The sequence below is a fragment of the Rhamphochromis sp. 'chilingali' genome (assembly GCF_963969265.1).
Source record: "Rhamphochromis sp. 'chilingali' genome assembly, chromosome: 1".
NCBI lineage: Eukaryota > Metazoa > Chordata > Actinopteri > Cichliformes > Cichlidae > Rhamphochromis > Rhamphochromis sp. 'chilingali'.
Window position 1 is genome coordinate 12,146,874 of NC_137929.1, and position 23,724 is coordinate 12,170,597.

General features: G+C 42.5%; 1 protein-coding gene and 1 long non-coding RNA gene across 2 annotated transcripts in view; one reads left to right on the forward strand and one right to left on the reverse strand.

Moving 5' to 3' along the window:
- Positions 1-23,724, forward strand: part of zanl (zonadhesin, like) — a gene marked incomplete at its 5' end in the record, with an annotated part of 102,097 nt that overhangs the window by 75,153 nt on the left and 3,220 nt on the right. Inside the window, 39 exons of the mRNA XM_080899106.1 lie at positions 677-821; positions 1,088-1,281; positions 1,371-1,512; positions 1,675-1,919; positions 4,003-4,151; positions 5,266-5,394; positions 5,481-5,619; positions 5,819-5,960; positions 6,361-6,557; positions 6,746-6,884; positions 7,411-7,527; positions 7,802-7,926; positions 8,363-8,508; positions 8,962-9,105; positions 9,235-9,342; positions 11,780-11,949; positions 12,471-12,673; positions 13,306-13,450; positions 13,613-13,860; positions 14,368-14,545; positions 14,651-14,759; positions 15,062-15,156; positions 16,770-16,946; positions 17,705-17,913; positions 17,999-18,143; positions 18,244-18,341; positions 18,432-18,578; positions 18,681-18,845; positions 19,025-19,152; positions 20,116-20,387; positions 20,466-20,674; positions 20,856-21,000; positions 21,098-21,345; positions 21,436-21,565; positions 21,658-21,853; positions 22,128-22,289; positions 22,549-22,679; positions 23,062-23,264; positions 23,347-23,482. Coding sequence (XP_080755232.1) covers positions 677-821; positions 1,088-1,281; positions 1,371-1,512; positions 1,675-1,919; positions 4,003-4,151; positions 5,266-5,394; positions 5,481-5,619; positions 5,819-5,960; positions 6,361-6,557; positions 6,746-6,884; positions 7,411-7,527; positions 7,802-7,926; positions 8,363-8,508; positions 8,962-9,105; positions 9,235-9,342; positions 11,780-11,949; positions 12,471-12,673; positions 13,306-13,450; positions 13,613-13,860; positions 14,368-14,545; positions 14,651-14,759; positions 15,062-15,156; positions 16,770-16,946; positions 17,705-17,913; positions 17,999-18,143; positions 18,244-18,341; positions 18,432-18,578; positions 18,681-18,845; positions 19,025-19,152; positions 20,116-20,387; positions 20,466-20,674; positions 20,856-21,000; positions 21,098-21,345; positions 21,436-21,565; positions 21,658-21,853; positions 22,128-22,289; positions 22,549-22,679; positions 23,062-23,264; positions 23,347-23,482 — 6,310 coding nt within the window. The remainder of the gene's footprint in view (positions 1-676; positions 822-1,087; positions 1,282-1,370; positions 1,513-1,674; positions 1,920-4,002; positions 4,152-5,265; positions 5,395-5,480; positions 5,620-5,818; positions 5,961-6,360; positions 6,558-6,745; positions 6,885-7,410; positions 7,528-7,801; positions 7,927-8,362; positions 8,509-8,961; positions 9,106-9,234; positions 9,343-11,779; positions 11,950-12,470; positions 12,674-13,305; positions 13,451-13,612; positions 13,861-14,367; positions 14,546-14,650; positions 14,760-15,061; positions 15,157-16,769; positions 16,947-17,704; positions 17,914-17,998; positions 18,144-18,243; positions 18,342-18,431; positions 18,579-18,680; positions 18,846-19,024; positions 19,153-20,115; positions 20,388-20,465; positions 20,675-20,855; positions 21,001-21,097; positions 21,346-21,435; positions 21,566-21,657; positions 21,854-22,127; positions 22,290-22,548; positions 22,680-23,061; positions 23,265-23,346; positions 23,483-23,724) is intronic.
- LOC308411932 lies at positions 4,185-4,888 on the reverse strand. The gene is made up of 3 exons (XR_013974474.1): positions 4,730-4,888; positions 4,512-4,656; positions 4,185-4,428 (listed from the first exon to the last, which is right to left on the reverse strand). It is a non-coding gene; the product is annotated as an uncharacterized lncRNA (long non-coding RNA).

The following is a 23,724-nucleotide window of genomic DNA, read 5'->3' on the forward strand; positions in this document are numbered from 1 at the left end:
AGCCTCCAAACAATTAAAACCATATTCCATTTACCTTTAAAATGTGCTAAGCTCATGCTAACATCATTTTCAGTTCTCTTTATGACTTCAACAGGAGAGACGCCAAGAGACACAAAGACCCTACAGTACAAAAGAAATTAAAACTCAACTAAATTAAGGGTGCATAGACTGCAGAGAACTGTTGGCACATAAATATTGGTTTTACAACAAAGATTTTTACTTTCAACTTATCAAGCACAGATTATATTTATTATACTGTATTATACCTGAATTTAAAAGACACTGGTGTTATAGAATTTGTATTTATGTCATAGCATTTACATACTGGTGCCACCACAATTAGCAAGCCCAAAATCAATAAATAAATGAGTAAAGGTTGGCCTAATTAGTTAGTGGCATACAGAATCCCTGGTTTGCATCCAAATGTATATTTATCATTTTGATCTTTATATTCGTGTGATGTATAAGAGAGAATGTAAAAGGAGTCTGCAAAGAAAGGCGTCTGGACTTCTTTAAGTTGCTTGAAGACTTAAAGACTTAAAGAAGTCCAGACGCTTTTCTTTGCAAGCTCCTTTGACTACGATGACCTGGATGACTGAGAACCTTCACAGACATATAAGAGAGAATTACATGACAAAATTTTGATTGTTTTTTGCATTCTGTGTACATTTGTCAGGTGGGCGATGACTGGTACTTGGAGGGTTGTGAACAAAAGTGTATGTGTCACAGTGGAGGTCTGCTACAGTGTCATAACACCAGCTGTAACCCAACTACTGAGAGCTGCCAACTACAAGATGGAGAATATGAATGCCACCCTCTGGGTATGTTAATCACACAGCTTCACATAGAAATAGCTGCATGAATGCATGGATGTGGATTACAGTGTCAAGTGCTTTATCCGACTGGCCCTAGAAATGCAGTAAATAAATGCAGTCATTTTAGCAACAGGCGCTCCAAACCTCCACTGTCTCAACTGATGTTGTTAGTTTGGACTGAGTTTGTTAACACTGCATAATAACTTCCTACCTTTTTAGTTCCTGAAAGAGTATCTGCTCATTTTCCAGTAATCCTTTTTCTTTCTACCCAGACCTGTGTCCTCCTAACGCAGAGTATATAGAGTGTGGTCCAGCTTGCATTCCTACATGTATGGAACCCTCTACCAACTGTTCTGGCTCCTGCATCACTGGGTGTTTCTGCAAACCAGGCTTTGTCTTCAAAGGACGGCACTGCGTGCCGCTGGACAAGTGTGGTTGTTTAGATGACAACAATAACTATTATGAGGTCAGATGTCCTAGTTAGTACTGTGTACAGTGTACATTTAAAGACATACAGTATACTTTCTCAGTACTGATTGTTTTCATTTTATCCAGCCTGGTGAGATAGTATTTGGAGATGGCTGCACAAAGCTGTGTCGCTGTGTAGGGAACTACACTTTGGAATGTGTTGATAACTCCTGTGACCCCACTGAAGAGTGTCGAGAGGTTAATGGTGTTGCAGGCTGTTATCCTAAAGGTAATAATGTTTGTTGACTTTATTGTTGTTGACTTGATTTAATGCAGTGTAATAAATTACATCTGCACAAAGAGCACCTTGTGTTGTGCTTTACAGTCAGTCGGTATAACTTGATAGTTGACAGTGTGGAAATTACAATTTTCTCATATATTATTCCTTTAGGTACATCCACATGCATTGCATCTGGCGATCCACACTACACCAGCTTTGACAAACGCAAATATGACTTCATGGGCAACTGCAGCTATCTGATGTCTAGTCCATGCAATGACACAACTGTGCCCTACTTTGAGGTCCATACTGACAATGAAAACCGGTATAACAGGCCGACCATCTCCTATGTGAATGCCGTACATGTATACGCACAGATGATAAAGATCTCCATTCTCAAAGGTGGCACTGTGCAGGTAAGACATGAGAGGAAGAAACAGGATGTTTTGCATGTGAAAACCAATCACGCTTTCACGTTATCAGGCACTACTGCATTACAAACAAACATCATTCTGTGGTACAAACCACTGCACATGCTCAGGAACACTTCTGAAAACCACTGCAATTGACCATGGAAAGAAACTTGCACTTACACTTAACACTTAGTTCCTCCTACGCCGAGCGACGCATCGGGCAGCTAACAATCTCCATCGATGACGGTCAGGGGCGAATGTTTCAGCTTCGTCCCAGGCGATGTAGACTGTTTTCAGATCATCCATAAACATTCGACGTCATGTGATATTTGGTCGGCCTTGTTTTCGCTGGTTCTGCCAAAGGCTTCTTCCTGTTAAAAGACGCCTCTGTCACCAAAGTGCTTGGTCAATGGGGTCATATGATTGTTGTTTTTTTTCTCTGTATGTATTATTGTAAGGTCTATCTTACAATATAAAGCACCTTGAGGTGACTGTTTTTGTGATTTGGGACTATATAAAAAACATTGAATTTAAATGAATTGAATTGGAGACGTCGGAGGACACCGGCAGCCTTCCCTACTTTGGAGTTTACATCTTGATCAGAGATCCCATAATTCGAGATGATGCTGCCCAGATATGTGAAATTTTCCAACTTATCAGCACGTTATTGGTTGATTATGACGGGAACATGGGCAGTTGTGTAGCCAACTCCGAGTACCTTGGTTTTCTTGGCGCTTATTCGTAATCCGACTTCCTCACCTCCCTCTGCAAAGCTGCAGTCCATTCTTGGAGGTCTTCCGTAGTCGAGCCCAGTAGGGGCCCAGTAGCCAATTCAAAGGAATAAGGCAAAGCACTTTCCCGGGTACCGACAGGAGCGTGATGCCCCGGCAGTTGTTACAGTCACCCAAATCGCCTTTCGGGAAGTTTGGTGATAACACCTTTTGCCCATTCATAGGGTACACGCGATGTTGTCCAGCAGGCGTTTAGGGGTCTTCTAAGGGCGCCATCCAATCATCTGTCTGGACGCAGAACCGGGAGTTGGAGCAGAGACCACAAAAGGCGTATACAAACTGCTGGGGGACTCCATATTGACGTGGGATAGCCCATAGAGTCGGCCGGTGGACGTTGTCAAAAGCTTTCTTGAAGTCGTTGAAATTACCCATTCATAGGGTACATGCGATGTTGACCAGCAGGCATTTAGGGGACTTCTAAGGGCGGCATCCAACTGGGCTTCGTCGTCCTTCAGCATTGTGGGGAGGAACTCGTCCAGGCCAACATCGTTGTCTTGACTTCGGCGTTGCTAATTTTTCCGATATCGAAAGGAAGAAGATCCATGGAGGGTGCAAGTTCTTCGGCCTCGAACAAGTGGAGTGGCTCGGGCTGGTTTAAAGTATCGCAGAACTGTTTGGCTCAACGTTGGTCTTGCTCAGCGTCAGTGAGGAGGACTCGTCCATTTTGTCTCGGATTGGGACAGAGCGGCCACTGCGAGCCCCTGTTAGATCGTACAATGCGATTTAATATTCGGGTATCGTTCTGGTCGACTGTTTTCTTGTGCATTCATGCCTTTGGCTTCGATCCACTTTCGCTTGCCATGCCGGCAGCTGCGTTTAACATGTCGGGCATGACATTTACAGACATCATTGGCATGAGAAATGGTAAATGGCCTGTATTTATATAGCGCTTTACTAGTCCCTAAGGACCCCAAAGTGCTTTACATATCCAGTCATCCACCCATTCACACACACATTCACACACTGGTGATGGCAAGCTACATTGTAGCCACAGCCACCCTGGGGCGCACTGACAGAGGCGAGGCTGCCAGACACTGGCGCCACCGGGCCCTCTGACCACCACCAGTAGGCAACGGGTGAAGTGTCTTGCCCAAGGACACAACGACCGAGACTGTCCAAGCCAGGGCTCGAACCGGCAACCTTCCGATTACAAGGCGAACTCCCAACTCTTGAGCCACGATCGCCCACTAAAGGAACGTTTCTTTTCAGTTACAGATAGTAATGTTGTGACATGGGTAATTAAAAAATGAAAATGTTGGCCAGATTTGATGTACTCTGCCTATTTTCCCATACAGGTTAATGGGACCAATGTCAATCTGCCACTGTCTCCGTCCCCTGGTATTTCTGTGTTCAAGTCAGGAAAACACTACACTGTCTCCATGAACTTTGGTGTGACGGTTCGCTATGATGGAAACGCCTTCATGGACATCAAAGTAATCGAAGAGTGAGTGAAGACCAAATTCATGGTTTCCTTATAAAGTGGTGTTTTAATCACAAGTTCACCAGTCCAGAAATCTACATCCATACTGATACAACTAAAACTATATGTCATGCGCCACGGCGCGCGTGCACAAAAGGATCCAGATGCAGACTCCGCGCTAACAGAAAAGACACTTTATTGAAATAACGAAAGGCGACCCGGGAAAACTAGAGAGCAAAACAAGAAACTAAAAACCCGGGGAATAATGACACGAGGAAGCCAAGATCGGGACCATGGGAGGCTGCAATAGAAAGGGGAGATGATTACTAGGGAGCCGGAAAGTAGGGAAAACACATCAGGACTGAGTTAGAGTAGGGGGCTTACGATGGAACGGGACTGTGGGAGCTCGGGAGGGAAGTGTGGCAGTCCGTGAGCAGAAAGTCCGTGGAAATAGCGAATGGGCCAGATGATGCACCGAGTGATCCAGTTGAGCCGGAGGACAGGCAGGTGGCAGACGCCGAGTCGAAACCTGGACACAAGTAGGCAGATTAAACACAGTTCCAACCAGAAGGGAATGCACGCTTTCGTGGAAGTCTAGTTACCACTGTGGGGGGACTAACGGACTGGCGTGGAGCCTTCCATCAGTGCCGGGTTCAGTAGATCTCCGTGTAGTCACCGTGATGGAGAACAGATGTGCCGGTGATAGCCCGGGGGTGTGGCTACCCGAGCGTCACGCATTCCTCAGACACAGGACCACGGACCATGACACTATAACACATTTTCATATACTGAACATGACTCCTTTATCTGTAAGGAGTAGTAAGGTGATAAAGGCAGAGATTAATGACACAGCTAGGATATTTTATTTAAACAATTTAGCAGGGGCAACACAAACAGCTCCCTCAAAATTTCAAGATAAAATCACACAAAACTTCTAATTTCCTGACTAGTTAATTCTATGCTGATGCTATCAAACACATCAAATGTACATGTCTGATCTTTTAGTCTTACTAATGTGTGGGGTTTAGTCTACTGCTGAAAAGAAACTTGGCTGCAATTAAAACACGTTGTAGTTCTGGCTTACTTGTTAGTCTTTCTTGCATAAGACTCTAACACAATCATTTTCTGCAATCTGCAGCTATCAGAACAAGCTGTGTGGCCTGTGTGGCAACTATGATGGAGATACCAAAGATGACTTCCGCAAACCGGATGGAAGCTTAGCTGAAAATGCCAATGACTTTGGACACAGTTGGAACATGAATCCAGAGTGAGTATTGCAGAGATGCAAGTGTAAAGAAACATTTACCATTGACAAAAGACAAATGTTCTTAAGATGATGGTCTGTCTTGACAGATGTAATGAGAAACCCAACACTACCATCCCTGGGTGCAATGAAGAAGAACAGGAACTGTATGAAAGCTCTGGATATTGTGGCATTCTGCTGGACAAAAATGGACCTTTTGCTGTGTGCCATCCCAAAGTCAACCCCAATGTATGTTCATGTAGAGGATAGTGCACATATAATGAACAAATGTGGAACCAGTTCTTATTCTGAGCTTGTTGTATTTGTGTATGTGTGTGTGCATTCAGGGTGAAAATGTGATATTAGTAATAGTGGAATAATTTGAATATGTGGTTTTAGATGGTCACACAATATAAAGCATTGTAACAAAGTGATTGTTTGTTCTCAGAATTACTTCAGGGACTGTGTCTTTGACTTGTGTGAGCTGGATGGTGCCAAGCCCATTTTGTGTGAAGCCATTGAAGCCTATGTCAATGAATGCCAAGATCGTGGGGTCAACCTTGGACCATGGAGGAATGAAACCTTCTGCCGTGAGTATTGGAAGGACAAATGATTTAATTTAGTAGTAAAATATCTTTAGGTATATCATTAGGTAAAAATCAGCTTGGCTGAGTAGTTGGGAGAAAATAACACAAAGAAGTTTATGTCAGTTTTGACTTGTGGAAGAGTACTTCATACGGGCTTCCTACTCACTAAAGTTAACTGAGGGAGTGCTGCTTTAGCATACCTAGTTGGGCAGACAACATATACCAAGAGGCTGCAGGAGACTGGGTTACCACCAAACTCAAACAATCTAGTTCCACGGAAGACAACACAGCTGGAAGTGCCAAAGACGTATCTCTTTTCTTGCGAAAAGCTGTCATTTTATATTTTAACCAGCACATACTTTTGTTTCCTATCACTAACTTCAACCTCTTGTGGTCTGCTTAGCACTGAGCTGTCCCCCAAACAGCCACTATGAACCTTGTGCAGATCCTTGTCAGGAAACATGCTTTGGAAAACCCCCCTCCTGCTCTGGTCCCTGCTCTGAGTCCTGTGTGTGTGATCCCAGCTATGTCCTGAGTGCTGGCAAGTGCGTTAAGGAGAACATGTGTGGCTGCAACCACACGAACGGCCAGTATTATGAGGTATGGTGAAGTGGGTCTGATAGGCCGGCAGTGAATCATTTGGTCCTTTGTATTTCAAGTCAGGTCACTTGCAGTCTCTTTATGTCCTCTCTAAAACAACATTTTCATACATACATGCATAAAAGGATCTACAAAGAATCATCTGTGCCTGCTATGCTTAATTGTCAATTTTGTTGTCTGTTTGTCAGCCTGGAGAGGAGTTTTTTGAGGAAGACTGCAAGCGAAAATGTTGGTGTGGTGCAGCTGGAATTACCTGTGAAGCCTCTGAATGCCCCCCAATGCATGAATGTAAACTTCAGGATGGAGAGCTGGGCTGCTATCCTACGAGTATGTTTGTAATGTTCACACCTAAAAAAACACAGCAAAGCTGTAGCCATTATATTCTAAGTAGGTTTCCAGATCTCATGGGTTGGACTGCCAACCTGAAAAGTTTTGCAACTGTGTTTGATGTGATGCTGTAGACTTTGTCAAAGTTCTCAAACGAGCATTTTCTATCCCTGCTCTAATATACATAATTAGACTGAGCAATGGAAGATAGAGAAGCACAACCCACAGGCGTCTTTTACTTTCAATAACAGTGAAATATTTATGTGTGTGTTGCTGTTATGTTTCTTTTGCTCTCTTCTGTACAGTTTGTCTATAACAACACGTGTTACATGCATTTCTTTATAATACAAAATCACAGAGTTGCAGAAAATTTTTGTCTAGTCAGGAAATGATATATTCCTTGCATCTATTTTAATGCCAGTACAATTCCAAAGCAGCAGTGAACTGCACTGTTATTAGGTAATTGTTCTACAGTGGCTTCATCTGTGTTTCAGTCTGATGTTCCTGATGTTTTTCCCTCTCTCAGGTTTTCAGGATTGTGTAGTTTCTGGGGATCCACACTACAACACCTTTGACAAGAAGTACTACAGCTTCATGGGAACCTGTACTTACACACTGGCCAGAAGCTGTAGGAACAGCACAGGTACACACTATTTTGAGACATTTATTCATTAAGATGTTTGGGTTTCATTGCACCTGTTCTAGTCTTGCCACACCACACGCACAAATGAAAGTTTAAATGAGCTAAATTTACTCATTTATTATTTTCATCGCAAAGCATGACATATATTGTTTTCATTCACGTTTGCTGCAAAGAGAAGACACTGAATGTCAGTGGTGGTTTGTATATTAATGCCAATGTTCACCTTTAATATAAACACACAATATTCCTGATTGTCGTGGTCTTCCCTGTGCAGGCCCTTGGTTCTCTGTGGAGGCAAAGAATGAAGAGAGAGGAGTTGCAGGAGTGTCATACCTGAGGAAGCTATATGTGACAGTGGATGGAATTACTGTGACCCTGATGAAGAGCAGTAGAACACTGGTCAGTATATGAATGAATTACTATCTCTTGTATTTCCCATCTTTAAGTAAAATGTGTGCCAGCAGACATCCCACACAGTAGTTGTATCATCACCATGGATGTCTTATGTCTACACATAACTGACATTTTAGCAAAGAACTCAAATTATATCTTTAGTTTCTTTGTTGCTAACAACATGTAAAAAAAACAAAACAGATTTTTCCCATTTTGTCAGTTGAATCTATGCCAAAGATAACACAGTGTGATAGGCATAAAGCAATGTCTTTCTTGCTTGTTAAAACTATACAAAGTCTGTTTTTGCCTGATATACTGCACATTGCACACTCTTTGTACTTTTATACTCCCTGACCTGTCCACCAATTAGACGTTTACACAGTCTGTTTAACATCTTTATATTCTTATGTTCTTAACATCTTTTTCTTCATCACTGAATCAGGTGAACGGAGTACGGGTGGCTCTGCCCCACTCCCCCTCTCCTCTCATGTCTATTAGTCTTGCTGGTCAGTTCATCACGCTTCAAACATCCTTTGGCCTGAGGGTGCGTTGGGATGGAAACCATTATGCCCAGATCTCAGTTCCCAGGTTAGTATAAATATTGGTTTGAACTATTTTGATATTGTAGAACTTCTTTTTATTTGCTTCACACATTCATACAATACACCTGACCACTGTCTCCATTGCTCTATCATTATTTTTTTGATGACCACTTTCCTCTGATGCAACCATAACCTAACGATCTGAAGAAATTTTGATAGATAACGATCTAAACTGCTGAACGTCACCAGTTGTTTTATGTATGTTGTGAAAACTTTAAAAAAAGCATAGCAGTCCATTTGTGTGTATATTGTGGACATATGCAACTTTTAATATATACTAACGATGCCCTGGTTTATTGTATCAGGGATTTTTGCATTCTCTTCATTTGTTTCTAGAATTACAATAAAAGGCCAAGCAACACCTTATTAAACATTGCAAATATTCTTAAGCTTGTCTTATTTTAATCCTACATATCCTGCCTTGACTTTGTCCTACCAGCTCCTACTATGACCAAATGTGTGGCCTTTGTGGTGACTATGATGGGAACCCAGACAATGACTTCACTAAACCAGATGGCACTGTGGCAGGAAATAGTAATGACTTTGGGAACAGCTGGCAGACCAAAGACGATGAAGATGACTCGTGAGTTCCAACATATCTATCTTTCTGTCTTTTGGATTTCTTCTGGTTATGTCTTTCGTTACCTTACTGTTGGACTCTTTCTGACAAACTGAAGAGGATGTAACTGTGTTTTGTATTTGTATTGACCAGATGTACCCCAGGAACAAAGCCTGATCCAGACTGTGACCCCAACTTGGAAGCTGAAGTTGTAAAACCAGAGAAATGTGGTAAAATTACAGACCCTACTGGACCCTTCCGGTAAGAATTCACAACCCCTCCACTTTTGGTTATCGACTTGGTTAAACTGATGGGATTCCTGGGATTTTACAACGTTTTTTTCCTGACCTTATAAAATCATGAAATAGATGGCAGCATGCCTGGTAATCACCCAACTGACCTGTAAAATATGAATAAATATTTTCAATACTATTACTGTAATGCTGTAATGAACCCTTCTGGCACTGGGATGCCAGTTTTGTTCTTTGTCCCTCATTCTCAAACGCAGCAGTAAGTTTTTACCAATGACTTGCCAGTTTATCTCCATTTATCGTTGCAAAAAACCTGGGATACCAGGTTTTTTCTATAACCCTCCTTTGCAAATGCCACAGTGAGCTTTTGGCACCAGGATGCCAAGTTATTATTCCTCATTTGCAAATGCATCAACAAGGTTTTCTACCCAGGAGATTCCAGTTTCCCTTCACCTCTATCCCTCCCTCGCAAAATGCAGCAGCATGCTTCTTGGCACTAGGATGTCAGGCTTTCTTAATCTATCCCTCCTTCTTAAATGCAGGAGCAAGCTTTTAGAACCGGGTTGCCAGTTCCTCTTCCGTCCCTCCCTTTTTCACAAAAATGCAGCAGCATGTTTTTTGGCACAGGAATGCTAGGTTCTCTTTCTTTCTCTATCCCTCGTTCACAAATGCAGTAGCACGCTTTTAGCACCGGGTTGCCAGTTCCTCTTCCGTCCCTCCCCTTTTCACAAAAATACAGCAGCATGTTTTTTGGCACTGGAATGCCAGGTTCTCTTTCTCTGTCCCTCCTTTGCAAATATACCAGCAAGCTTTTGGGCCCGGGATTCCTGGTTCCTTTCTCTGTTCCTCCTTTACAAATGCAACAGCAGGCTTTTAGCGCTGGGATGCCATGTTTTCTTTCTCTTTTCCTCCTTTACAAATCCAGCAACATGCTTTTAGCACTGGGATGCCATGTTTTCTTTCTCTTTTCCTCCTTTACAAAACCATGGAATACCATTGCAAAAAGTGAATAATTTTTGCAATGGTATTCCAGGTTCTATTTCTCTGTCCTTCTTTTTCAAATTCTTCAGCATACATCTGGCACCGGGATGCCAGGTTCTTTTCCTTCATTTGCAGTAGCAAGCTTTTCTTCCCTCTATCTCTCCTGAGCAAAATGCAGCAGCGTGCTTTTTGGCACCTGGAAGCCAGTTTCTCTTCCCTCTTTCCCCAATAACTTGGATGCCAGGGTCCATACATCTATCTATCTTTCACAAAATGTAACAAAGCACATTCCTGACACCGTATTGCCAGTCTCTGTCTCCATATCGATCATTTTCAAACACAGCAGTAAAAGCTTTTACGAGCCGTCAAGCCATTGCCTCATGTCTTAAAATACAAACATGCATCCATCCAGCCTCCACACCAGTCGAGCCACGTTGCCACTCGATCAGGGGTTCTCCTCATTCAGCTATTAAGGTCTTTCGTTTTCTGAAATCTGCTTTGTGGTCTTCTCCCACCATTCCTTCGTAATTTTCCAAGCTCAACCACTCCACTCTCTGGAATCCTTGACCACCTTCTCTCTGCGCTTCTCTTTTGTCCTGCTTTCCTTCTTCCACCTCAACCTGTAGCGGCAGATGGCTGTCCTTCCATGGGAATGGTTTTGCCAGAGGTTTCTTCCTGTTAAAAGGAGTTGTTCCTTCCCACTGTCGCCAAAGTGCTTGCTCATAGTTAGTCATATGATTGTTGGGTTGTTTCTGTAGATATTACTGCAGGGTCTACCTTACATATAAAGCGCCTTGAGGCGATTGTTGCTGTGATTTGGGGCTGTATAAATAAATTGAATTGAAAAATTGAATTATTACTGCAGAGGTCTTTCACCTTCACAATGCACAGTTATTGCTGCTTCTAGGGGATGCCTTCTTTGGGGATCTGCCAGCCCGGGAGGCACCAGTCCCCTTTGCGCCCTTCCCTAAAGCTCAGTTCAACTCATGTTTAAGCCATTCACCTTTTTCTAATAGGAACACTGTAAAATGTAAAATGACAATGTGGACTCAGTTAGTGAGTTAGAGATAAAGTATCCAAACACTTCCCTTCCTGTTCTTATCTATATATAATCCCCCAGTTCTACTAGCTGTTTGTTCTTCCATTCATTCCCAACCCTCCCTCCCCTTTTTCAATTTCAATTCTTTCACTGTTTCACTTCTCATTAGTACATGGGGATCTGCCAGCCCAGGAGCCACCGCCAGTCCCCAGCGAGGCCTTCCCCAAACCGCAGTTCAATTCATGTTTAAGCCATTCACCTTTATTCACTGGCCCCAGCTAGTGAATTGTTGCTAAACTTATGCAACAGTTGTTGACTGTTTCACCACCAAATGTAGCTTGTTTGTTTGTTCGAACTCAGATTTTCAGTATATATGAGCCTCTGCCTTTTCCTACCTAAGCTAAGTGAGTGCTTTTCTCTGTTACAGGGAGTGCATCAGTGTAGTTAATCCCACTCCATTCTTCCAAAGCTGTGTGTATGACATGTGTCAGTTCAACGGCCAGCAGCACGTGCTGTGTGACCAGCTCCAGGCCTACACTGACGCATGTCATAGTGCTGGAGCCAAAGTCTACCAATGGAGAACTCCAGACTTCTGCCGTAAGTTTGAATCTGAGATATACCAAATATATCTAAAAGATATATGATATATAAAACATAGTCACAGTGACATCACCCATTGGCTTGATGAGCCCCATTCTGAAGCATAAATGAATAAAGACTTGAATAATACCTTTTCATTTTGGAAAAATGAGCCTTCAGCATTTTCCCTTTTAAATGGGGTGCATGCCATAGCTTCTCCATTTGGAAGTTGTATCCACCTGTAAATATAACCACGATATATTACATCCTGCTCACCAACATTATAATTGAACTTATAATCATATTTATAATTGTATAGGGAGGAGAGTTTAAGATACAGCGCACAATGCTGAAACCAATGTAAAATATTCAATGCAGTTAATATTATCCTTGCTTTCATTTATGACACTGAGTTAAATCAATATGAGATACGTAGGTGCCCTGTCTTTGAATCATCCTACTCCCACTCCCTTCTCTGTTGCTATTTGTCCACCATTGTTCCCTCTCATTATTGTTCATCCCTGTGTTTGTCCACACAGCTCTGACCTGTCCTCCCAATAGCTCCTACTCCCTTTGTGTGAATTCATGTCCTGAGACATGTCTTGGTGTGGTGGGACCACCTGGCTGTGAGGAAGTGTGTGTGGAGGGTTGTGAGTGTAACCCTGGCTTCATTCTCAGTGATGACAAATGTGTGGAACTGAGAGACTGTGGTTGTGTGGACCCCAGTGGAACCTATCACCCTGTAAGTGGAAACAGCCTCCAAACAATTAAAACCATATTCCATTTACCTTTAAAATGTGCTAAGCTCATGCTAACATCATTTTCAGTTCTCTTTATGACTTCAACAGGAGAGACGCCAAGAGACACAAAGACCCTACAGTACAAAAGAAATTAAAACTCAACTAAATTAAGGGTGCATAGACTGCAGAGAACTGTTGGCACATAAATATTGGTTTTACAACAAAGATTTTTACTTTCAACTTATCAAGCACAGATTATATTTATTATACTGTATTATACCTGAATTTAAAAGACACTGGTGTTATAGAATTTGTATTTATGTCACAGCATTTACATACGGGTGCCACCACAATTAGCAAGCCCAAAATCAATAAATAAATGAGTGTAGGTTGGCCTAATTAGTTAGTGGCATACAGAATCCCTGGTTTGCATCCACATGTATATTTATATACATTTTGATACATTTATATTTATATATTTATTTATCATTTTTGATCTTTCCCACAAATTTCCCACGTGTGGGACTAATAAAGGTTATCTTATCTTATCTTATCTTTATATTCGTGTGATGTATAAGAGAGAATTACATGACAAAATTTTGATTGTTTTTTGTATTCTGTGTACATTTTTCAGGTGGGCGATGACTGGTACTTGGAGGGTTGTGAACAAAAGTGTATGTGTCACAGTGGAGGTCTGCTACAGTGTCATAACACCAGCTGTAACCCAACTACTGAGAGCTGCCAACTACAAGATGGAGAATATGAATGCCACCCTATTGGTATATTAATCACACCGCTTCACATACATCTAAAGATTATTATTTCATTTAACACATCTGACATCTCAGTGCATTATCCATTTTATATAGTTCCACTGAAATCTGCATTTGTTTTGCTCATCATGGTAAATGATAAAGTAACTCCCTGCCTTCTTTGTTCAGGAAATGGTATCTGCTCAGTTTCTGGTGATCCTCACTACATAACCTTTGATAAACGTACTCACCATTACATGGGTTCATGCTCCTACACCTTGACCAAACCCTGCAATGTCTCCTCTGGCTTGCCACATTTCACGGTCCATACCCAGAATGAGCACAGAGGAAGTAATAAGAAGGTTTCCTATGTGAGGGCTGTGGTGATCAATGTGAATGGTATCACTGTCATCCTTGGCAAGGGACACACGGTCCAGGTAGGCAGAGGGTTCTTCCAGTCACTCATACAATAAACAGTATCTCTGTTTGCTATCTTAGTGCTTTTACCCATTTTATTTACTACCAACTGAATAATTTTAAGGCCAATATGTACAGCCTAGGCCTATTGGAACAAGAACCACTTGTAAGATTTTCTTTAAATCTCTTCATAATCAGATTTAAGATTTTTATAATCTGCAGCAGTCAAAATAAAACACAATTTTTAAAAAAATTAAACTAGTTCTCCACCAAATTTAAATCAACAGAATGCAAGTATAACAAAGCTATATTTATAGCAGCCTCTTTACTGAATGTGTTTTCCTAACATGTGTTTTAATAACAGATTCAGCCTCTTCTCAGTAGAAGGTGGAAACTGTCCCCTGCTGCATTTGTATATAAAGATGGTTGATTTAAAGGAAAAGTCTACTGTAGAGGAACAAAGAACAAGTACACATAATAAGCTGTGTTTTTCTGGCAATAATATTGTGATCTCTGGCTGTTGTCAGGTCAATGGCACTGCGGTTGTTCCACCTGTTACCTCCATCAGGGGAGTTAAGATCTACTTGAGTGGAAAGTTTGTTGTCTTAGAAACATCTTTTAATCTGAGGGTGCGTTTTGATGGAAACCATCATGCTGATGTCACTTTGCCAACTTCCTACAATGGCCTACTCTGTGGGATGTGTGGTAAGAGCCAGTGCAATTATTTGCTGTTGTTCCTTACTAAGTGAATAAAACACAGGATTTGACTAATTAAAATAGAGTGATTTTGAATATCTGTTGTCTCCACAGGAAATTTCAATGGGAACCCTAATGATGACAACTTGAAACCAGATAACACACCAGCTGCTAACACCAATGAGCTAGGAGACAGCTGGCAGGTTGCTGACTCAGACCCCGAGTGAGTCACATTACAGAAAACAGAATATAAGACCTTTAATTTTATCTATTTGTAGATTTTCATTTCTTCATCATTATGTCAATACAAGAATTGTTGATCCTACTTTATTCCTAAGTTCCTTTTATTTCATTGTCATTCGGCTTTGACTGCTACGTCTGCATTAAATATTGCTATTAAACTTTTCAAGTTCTTCCCAGAAATTGTCCTGTACATGTCACCAGTCTCCTGCTAATCTTAGCCTTAGAATTACCAAACACAAACATGTTGACTCCATTGCAATGAATTCTCCCATTTCCTCTCAGCTGTACTGATGGTACAGAAGAAGAAGATTGTGATGTAAAGGTGGAGGAAGAGGCCACGAAGCCTACCAGCTGTGGCATGATCACTGATCCCAACGGTATGAAAAACACATATGTGTGTGCACGCGCTCTCTCTCTCTCTCACTAAGATACACACACACACGCACACATAAAAGAATGTTATCATTACAACTAATAGTCTAATATCATCTACCCATCCATCCATCCATCCATCCATCCATCCATCCATCCATCCATCCATCTATGGTCCTGGGGGCAGTAGTTTAAGGAGACAAGCCCAGACTTTCCTCATCCTAGTCAGCTCTTCTGACATTAATAAGTTATATTTCCAGCGATCTCTCACTCCAACAAGTCCTGGAACTGACCCGCCTCCTTCAATCACAGAATACCTTAACTCAAATGTGTCCAGGTGGCATCCTAGTCAATGCCCGAACCACCTAATTGGCTCCTTTGAATGTGGAGGAGCTGCCACTCTACTCCAAGCTCTTCACCCTATCTTGGAGCCCAGCCACCCTTCGAAGGAAGCTCATTTCCACCGCTTATGTACATGACCTCATTTTTTTCGGTCGCTACCCAGAGCTCTGAACCGTAGGTCAGGGAAGGATCATAGATTACCCAGATGCTATCCCAATCCGTCTGTCAAATCAATTAAATTTTATTTGTACAGCCACAAATCACAATAACAGTTGCCTCAAGGCACTTTATATTGAAAGGTAGACCCTACAATAATACATATGCACAAGATCCCAAGACCCCTGAACTCATCCCTGACCTGGAGTGAGTGCTCCACCTTTTTCTGGCTGAGAACCGTGGTCTTGGACTTGGAGGTTCTCGCTTTACACTCAGCTGCGAAACGTTCCAGTGGAAGCTGGAGCTCACCATGTGATGAACAACAAAATCTGCAAAAGGCAAAGATGGAATCCTGATGCCACCAAATGGACAGCCTTCATTACTTGGCTGTGCCGAGATATTCTTACATAAAAACTATGAACAGAATCAGTGAGAAAGGCTGCCCCTGGCAGCCTACCACTGATTTTCCCAGGGAGGGTGAGAAATGTGATCCCTTATAGTTGGTGCACAGACTCTGCTTCCATTACAGAAGACCTGACTGTAGGATTGAGGATTGTTTGCCATTTTAATGGACTCACCAAACTCCTCCTTTTTCATCTACTGCCTTTCACTCCATTTGGCCCGCAGGTACCTGTTGGATGCCTGTAAATACTAAATAGACTGATTCTTATATGATGCTTTGTATTGTCACAAGCACGTGACTAGAACACACAAACTCCTCCACTGAAACAATATGCTGGTTTACAGTGTGTACTTAATCTTATTAAGCACTGACATTTGATGACTTCAGCACCCTTGTAGACAAAACATGGCTCTCAGCACAAGCCAGGAACTGTGGAAGCGATGCTTGGGAAATGATATGACGTATACATGCAGTAAAACAACCAATTGGTTTGGTGATGTGAAATATAGATATGTGCTGTTAGCTGAAGTAAGCCCTTCATGCCTTTTTCCCACTTTGTATATGTTTCACATATATTAAACAATCTTTACATTTACCTTAAAACTTTTGGGCTGGCCTCTCTGATATATATCACTGTTAGGCTAGACAATGTGGTGAAAATCATCCCCAAGCAGTCGCTTCAACTACACTTTGTTCTATCTTTGATCTTAACCTCAGGAATCTTTAAGCCCTGCCACTCTGTTGTATCCCCTGAGCCATACTTTGAGAGTTGTGTATTCGACATGTGTGCCACTGGAGGTGAGACCGTGGCTCTGTGCCAGGCCATAGAGACCTACGCCGACATGTGTGCTGCTGCAGGAGTCCCCATCGAATGGAGGACAAACACCTTCTGTCGTGAGTCCTGTTTTTCTTTGTGTGTGTATAGAGAAAAAATAGGATCTTAAGTAATACTTTTTCCATTGCTACCAAACGTATTACTAAAGTAATAATAACAATATTAGATGTTTCCCTGAGAAATCAGTGCCTTCATTTTGAGCGTGACAAAATGATCAGTTTAAATATAAAAAGTTGAGTATAAAGTAAGAAAATCCCCATGATTTGTCCAATACACCCAGGTCATCTTCCACTTTCTTTACTACTAGTTACATTATAGTACGTAGTTTATATTTCCATTTAAAACTGCAGTGTCTGCTGTCTAACAGAGGTTACATACGCTTGATTTTTAGGTGCTAAGGAATAATGCTTATATGCTGCTTTATGGGAAACACAAAGGTTTATTGGTCCACAGAAACATATAGTGGACATTCCAGACCCTCCCAGATTTCAAGAAAATTTACCAATATTTGTTTGTTTTTTCAGAAAAATATCCCGGTGAAAATAGTGCAGTTTAAACTATATACTCTCATTTGTTTCACTTTCACTAGGTTACATCTCTCACAACGTTTAGATAATTCCACTGCGAGCACCAAAACTGTCCCTCTTCTGAGTTAGGGGCCAACAATGGTTCAAAAAGAAATGATGTACACAAACTTTATGAGTTTTGCTGTAACATGTTTCCTGTAGACAAATACAACCTTCTTTTTGTTTATAGATATGTAACAACTGTTGTGCATTTTTACAAACAACCCTAAAAATTGCTTGACTCCCTCCAGCTCTGAAGTGCCCCCCAGGCAGTCATTACACCTCATGCGGCCCTGCATGTCCTCAGCCGAGCTGTCAGAACCCTGCAGGACACGGCGGCTCTTGCGATCTTCCCTGTGTGGAGGGCTGCATCTGTGACACTGGCCTCATCCTCAGCGGAGACAAATGTGTCCCAATCAGCCAGTGTGGATGCACTGATGGTGATGGGAAATACAGGCCGGTGGGTGTGCAGTGGGAGATTTTCCTTTTTGCAAGAAAATGTGTTTTATGTAAGGGTGCATTAAACTTTTTTGGTATATGTTTAGGTTGGAGACACTTGGTTCACAAAGGCTGACTGCTCAGAGCAATGCAAGTGTGCTGGAAACAACAACATCAGCTGTGAGTCTTGGCAGTGCAGCCCTGCACAGGAGTGCAAAGTGGTGGAAGGAGTACTAGGCTGTCATTCTACAGGTAAACTGAACGAAGGGCTGGATAATTACATGTTCACGTCACCTAAAGCTGTGTCAGTGTATGTTTTTGCCCTTTTACCGAGTCTCATATCCGACCTCAGGTAAAGGAGTGTGTCATGTAGCTGGAGATCCGCACTACTACACTTTTGATGGTGTGATGCATACGTTCATGGGAACTTGCACATATACTCTGGTGGAGGTATGGGAGGAGTTTAACTTACTTTGTACACAACAGATATTCCTGTGGTGCTGTTTTGTCTTTGAAAACAAAATATACACTATTTTAAAGGTGTGCAACGCCACCCAAGTCACTCCTTTCAACATAGTGGCTAAGAATGAGGAACGTGGTCAACCAGAGGCATCATATGTTCGCTCTGTGAAAGTCACCCTGTACCCTGGCACTGTTATTGAACTGCAAAAGGGCCGCAGAGTTCTGGTATGTGACATAGTTTATGATTTTACAGACATTCAAATATAGAGGAACTACGCCATACTGAAACAATCAGCAGCTGACATGATTTCACTTTTCTGTGCTCAGGTGAACGGACAGCGGGTGAAAACCCCAGTTTCCGTTGACTTGGCTGGAGCTAAAGTGATAACCAGTGGAGCCTATAGTCTGCTGGACACAAACTTTGGTCTACAGGTGAAATTTGACGGAGTCCATCACGTTGAGATCACTGTTCCAGGAGAATATTTTGATAAGGTATCAGAAATTAAGACCATGTTTTCTAGTGTCTGCATCACAACTCTTTCAATGTCAAGTCACATGAGGAAATTAAAAATTACAAATTGTGTATGCTAGTCATGGCTGCTTGTAGTAGCTGCTCTGCTGTATATTACAGAAACATTGCAATAACCTTGTTCCACTGGCCTCTTCTCCAGGTGTGTGGCATGTGTGGAAACTACAACCAGAACCCCTCTGATGACAACCTAATGCCCAACAAGAAACCAGCCAAGGATGACATTGAACTGGGAAACAGCTGGAAATCAAATGGAGACAGTGATCCTGGGTCAGTGGGTAACAACCAGTGAACAACTTTTAGTGTTGTTATGCGGATATTAGTTGTAACTCTATCCGGTCTTTAAGTGATGACATGTTGAATCCTGCTTCCAGGTCCAAACTACTCTGCGTTTAATAAGGCTGTTGTGTTTTTAACATGTTTTAATGCTTTGTATCTTGTTCTATTTAATCTGAACAAGCCCCTAAAAACAGTCGGCTTCTCTTGTTTTTCTTTTCTGTTTTTTTACCACTGTTCATTTTAAAGCTCAGTTTTTAAAACCTTACATGTAACTACAGCCCAGCCCATGCAGCAGTACATTAATGACTAACCTCGTATTGTGGATGGATTATCTCAGTTGTTCTCCTGACTGAAGTTTGGTCCGTTTACAGCATCCTGCCATGCGATTGCATTTTTCCCTAACCATCTGGAACCCTCATGTTAACTTTTATCGAGTGGAAAAAGTGATATATAAACATGTAGCACATGATTATATACCAGCTAGCCTACAAACGCCACTGCTGTTTAGTTTTCTGTCTTCATTTATGCTGGAAATGATAGCAGAGCTGTACATTTTGGAAATCCCTCATTCAAACATGCTATATTACATATAGATGGAAACTAGCGAGCTAACTGCTTGCTAACTTCTAACTCCATTACATTTCATAAATTCGGTTTCCATGGATTCCTGGACATTAAACTTAATTGTTCCACCTGGTAAAGCAGCAACGCTGATCATTTTATTAAAGATGAAAGAATTTAGACAGTTTTTAACTCTCAGTGATGCTGCAGTGATCGTTTGACTTTGGGACCTGCAGCGGAGTTTGGACGTCAGACTTAAAGATAGTAGTGGTCTCCAGATTCACCAAACACGCAAAACACCCCTGGTTCCAGATAGTGGTTACTCTAATGAATCAAATGTATGCTGTCCATGTTGGCGAAATTACACCCTGATCCAAATGTTCTTCTGTTCAGTTGTCAGCCAGACACCCGTCCAGACATCCACCCAAAGTGTAGCAAAGAAGAAGAGATGCTGTATGAGGCTCAGTGTGGTGGGGTCATTCTCTCCAATAACTTCAAGCCGTGCCACGCTCTAGTGCCCCCTGAGGCTTTCCTGGCTAACTGCGTCTATGACATGTGCGAGTATGACGGCATGCAGACTACGCTCTGTGACAACGTGGAGGCATATGCTCAGGCCTGTCAGAGTGCCGGTGTCACCATCAGCTGGAGAAACAGCAGCTTTTGCCGTGAGTTACAGTAACAAAGATTCACATAAAGATTTGAATTTATTGTTTGTCTTACCTCATTCTCGTCCCTCTCTGCAGCCCTGCCCTGTCTTCCTAACAGCCACTACTCAGACTGCACAGCCCCCTGCCCTCCCACGTGCTCTGACCTCTTCCCTGTCTTCTGCCATCTGCCTCCAACTACTTGTCTCGAGGGCTGCCAGTGCAATGCTGGTTACGTCCTCAGTGACGGCAAGTGTGTTACTCTGGACCAGTGTGGCTGTCTGGACTCAAACAGGGAGTACCATGATGTGAGTACAGTACTGCCCGTACTGTTGCTAGATGATGGACTCAGTGGGATGTTCCATAATAGAAAATCCTGAGCTCAAAAGTACACAGAGGCTATGAGGATTTAATATTAGCATATTGAAAACCCTTTATTCTAAGTCCAGGTATAACCAGTCCCATGCATGTCTGTGTGTGCGCCCACAGGTAGGAGATTTGTGGCTAACAGATAAATGCACTGAGTCGTGTACCTGTAACCCTGGTGGTGAAGTCAGATGTGAGGACCACAGCTGTAATTCGAATTCACTGTGTGACCTGGACAAGAATGGAAACCGCTACTGCAGACCCACCGGTGAGTTTGAGAGACTTCAAACCTTAATAAACAAGCAAAGTAACAAAAATGACTGTGGTTTTTGACCATGAATCCTCCCATTTCCCACCATCGTTAGAGTTCAATCAGTGCAGCATCTGTGGGGATCCTCACTACCTAACATTCGATGGCTTCAAGCATCACTTCCAAGGTGTCGACACCTATGAACTTGCTCTGGGTCACAACCTGTCGAGCTCCCTGACGCCCCTGGTGGTGAGAGGAAAGAACGTTAGACGTGGAATGAACAAGAGGGTGTCGTTCCTGGAGGAGATGGACATCAATGTTTACGGTGTCAATGTTAAATTCCTGCAGAAGAAGACTGTCCTGGTCAGCTGACACTTTGTTAAAAAAGAGCAGGTTTTCATGCATTTCTAATGGTAAAAATGATGTAACGCAATCCTACCTGATCTCCTGTAGGTCAACGGGGAGTATGTAACACCTCCTCTCACACCAGTTGATGGTTTGACCATCACAAGGAACTCCAGGCAGATCCAGCTCACCACTGACTTTGGACTCACTGTACGCTTTGATGGCAACAGTCGAGGAGGTAAAAGAAGAAGACAGTTCTGTCTGAGAACGTCTTAGGCTTTTGTACAAATCTGTTCACGTTCCTCTTATGTCTCTCTGTTTGTGTATCAGAAATCATACTTCCTGGTACCTATAAGAATTCTGTTAGAGGACTGTGTGGGAACTATGATGGCATCACCAGAAATGAATACATGAAGCCAGATGGGACATTAGTCAGGGATCTTAAAGAATTTGGAGATAGTTGGAAGGTCAATGATCGACCTGCCAACAGACTTAGGATCTTGGACCGTCCTATCCGTGCACTGAGGTACGATTACAACCAGGCTCACTGCTTCTACAGATTTCTGTCACTATTTAACAGAGAATATTGTTGTTAAAGAAAACTGCCTTATGTTATAAAATAAAGATAATTATTGCTGCCCGACAATAATTAGCAGAGCTTGGCCCAAGTCTGTCTGCCTGTTAAGTGCTTGATAAAAGAAAATCTTCAAACGGAATAGGCTCGTTTCATGTTACAGTTTTTGTGGAAACTAAACTTCATGTTACACACGGCTGTTACACAACAGTTTCTCTGTCTCCAGACAAGAAGCAGAGACTGATCCAGACTCAGGGTTCGAGGTGTCAGACTGCTCTCAGTCACAGCTCAGCGACTACAACAGCCCGACGAAGTGTGGGGCGCTGTCTGATTCCAGTGGGCCATTTGCTGCCTGCCACGCCACCGTGTCACCCCAAATCTACCAGGAGTAAGTAGTCTGCACTTAAGTGGGGATATGTATGAAGCTGTCTTCTGGACACATTTCAGTACAATGTTAACTTGAGCATAATCGATATAATTCATCTGAAAAACGCAACATCTAGATGAACAGAATCAGCCTTTTGGGATTTACGTACCTGGATGATTGAGCGTGCATCAAGACATATTCAATATAACACATGACAGCAGCTGTATGAACCAACGTGCATGTGTGAGCTTTTTGCTTGTGCTCATGTTTGTCCTTTCAGTGACTGTCTGTTTGACCTGTGTGCTGAGGGAGGCAGTGAAGCTATGCGCTGTGCCAGTTATGAAGCATATGCAGCAGCTTGTCAACAGGCTGGAGTTACATTAGGATTGTGGAGGCAGCAGCTGGACTGCGGTAAGAAATGCTGCCCTTCATTCACATCATGTGGGAAGACAAACAGTTCAGAGTCCATCTCCTCACTCCACCTGTTGTGTGTTTTTGTTTGTATTCATAATTTGAAGTAAAAAAAAAAACAAACTGCATTCCAAAACTGTCAGAAAACGCAGATTGTAATGTGCTGTCCTCACTGAGACAGATATGTGGTAATGCAGTTTGTATTCATCTTATATAGTTTACAGTTTCTTATTTCTTCTTTATAGTTTCTTATATAGATACTCTTGCACATTATCAAATCTCCTGTAAACGTGAGGCATTGAACTAAGACACATTTGCAAAACAAAGAATTACATTCTGTCGAACGGTTTGCTGTAAATAACATCACGTTTCTCTTTCCCAGTCCTCTCTTGCACCGCCAACAGCACTTACTCCCCCTGCATGTCATCTTGCCCCGCCTCCTGCGCCAACCTGGCAGCACCCTCGGAGTGTGAAGTCACTTCGTGTGTCGAAGGCTGCCAGTGTGCCGCCGGCTTTGTTATGAGTGAGGGGACTTGTGTGCCATATGCACAGTGTGGCTGCACCTTCCTAAACAGATACTACCCTGTAAGTGGCCTTCAGTTACACGAGTGACTGTGTATCTATGTGACCACGTGACGATGTGCGCTCATATCTCTCCATCCTGCAGCTCAAAGAGAAGTTTGTGACCGAGGACTGCTCTCAGTCTTGTGAGTGTAGCAGTACCGGTGCTGTGTGTGAGCCGAAGACCTGCCAGGACGCTTACGTGTGCACCATCTACAACTTCAAACGTGACTGCTACAAAGGTACGTGTTCATGCAAGTGTTTGAGCACTGTGTATTTTGAATCATACAATCATACAGCAGGGCTGTGTGGGAGAGTCTGGGTGCTGAACTGGTCTGTGTGCAGTCCAGGCTGATAACATAAAAGCAAAAATACAACAAAGAAAATCCAGGACCATGGAGCATCTCTAATCCCACAGTAAACAGGAATGGGACAACATTCACTCCACTAACTGGTCCCAGTTCACAGCTGTTTATGGACAGCT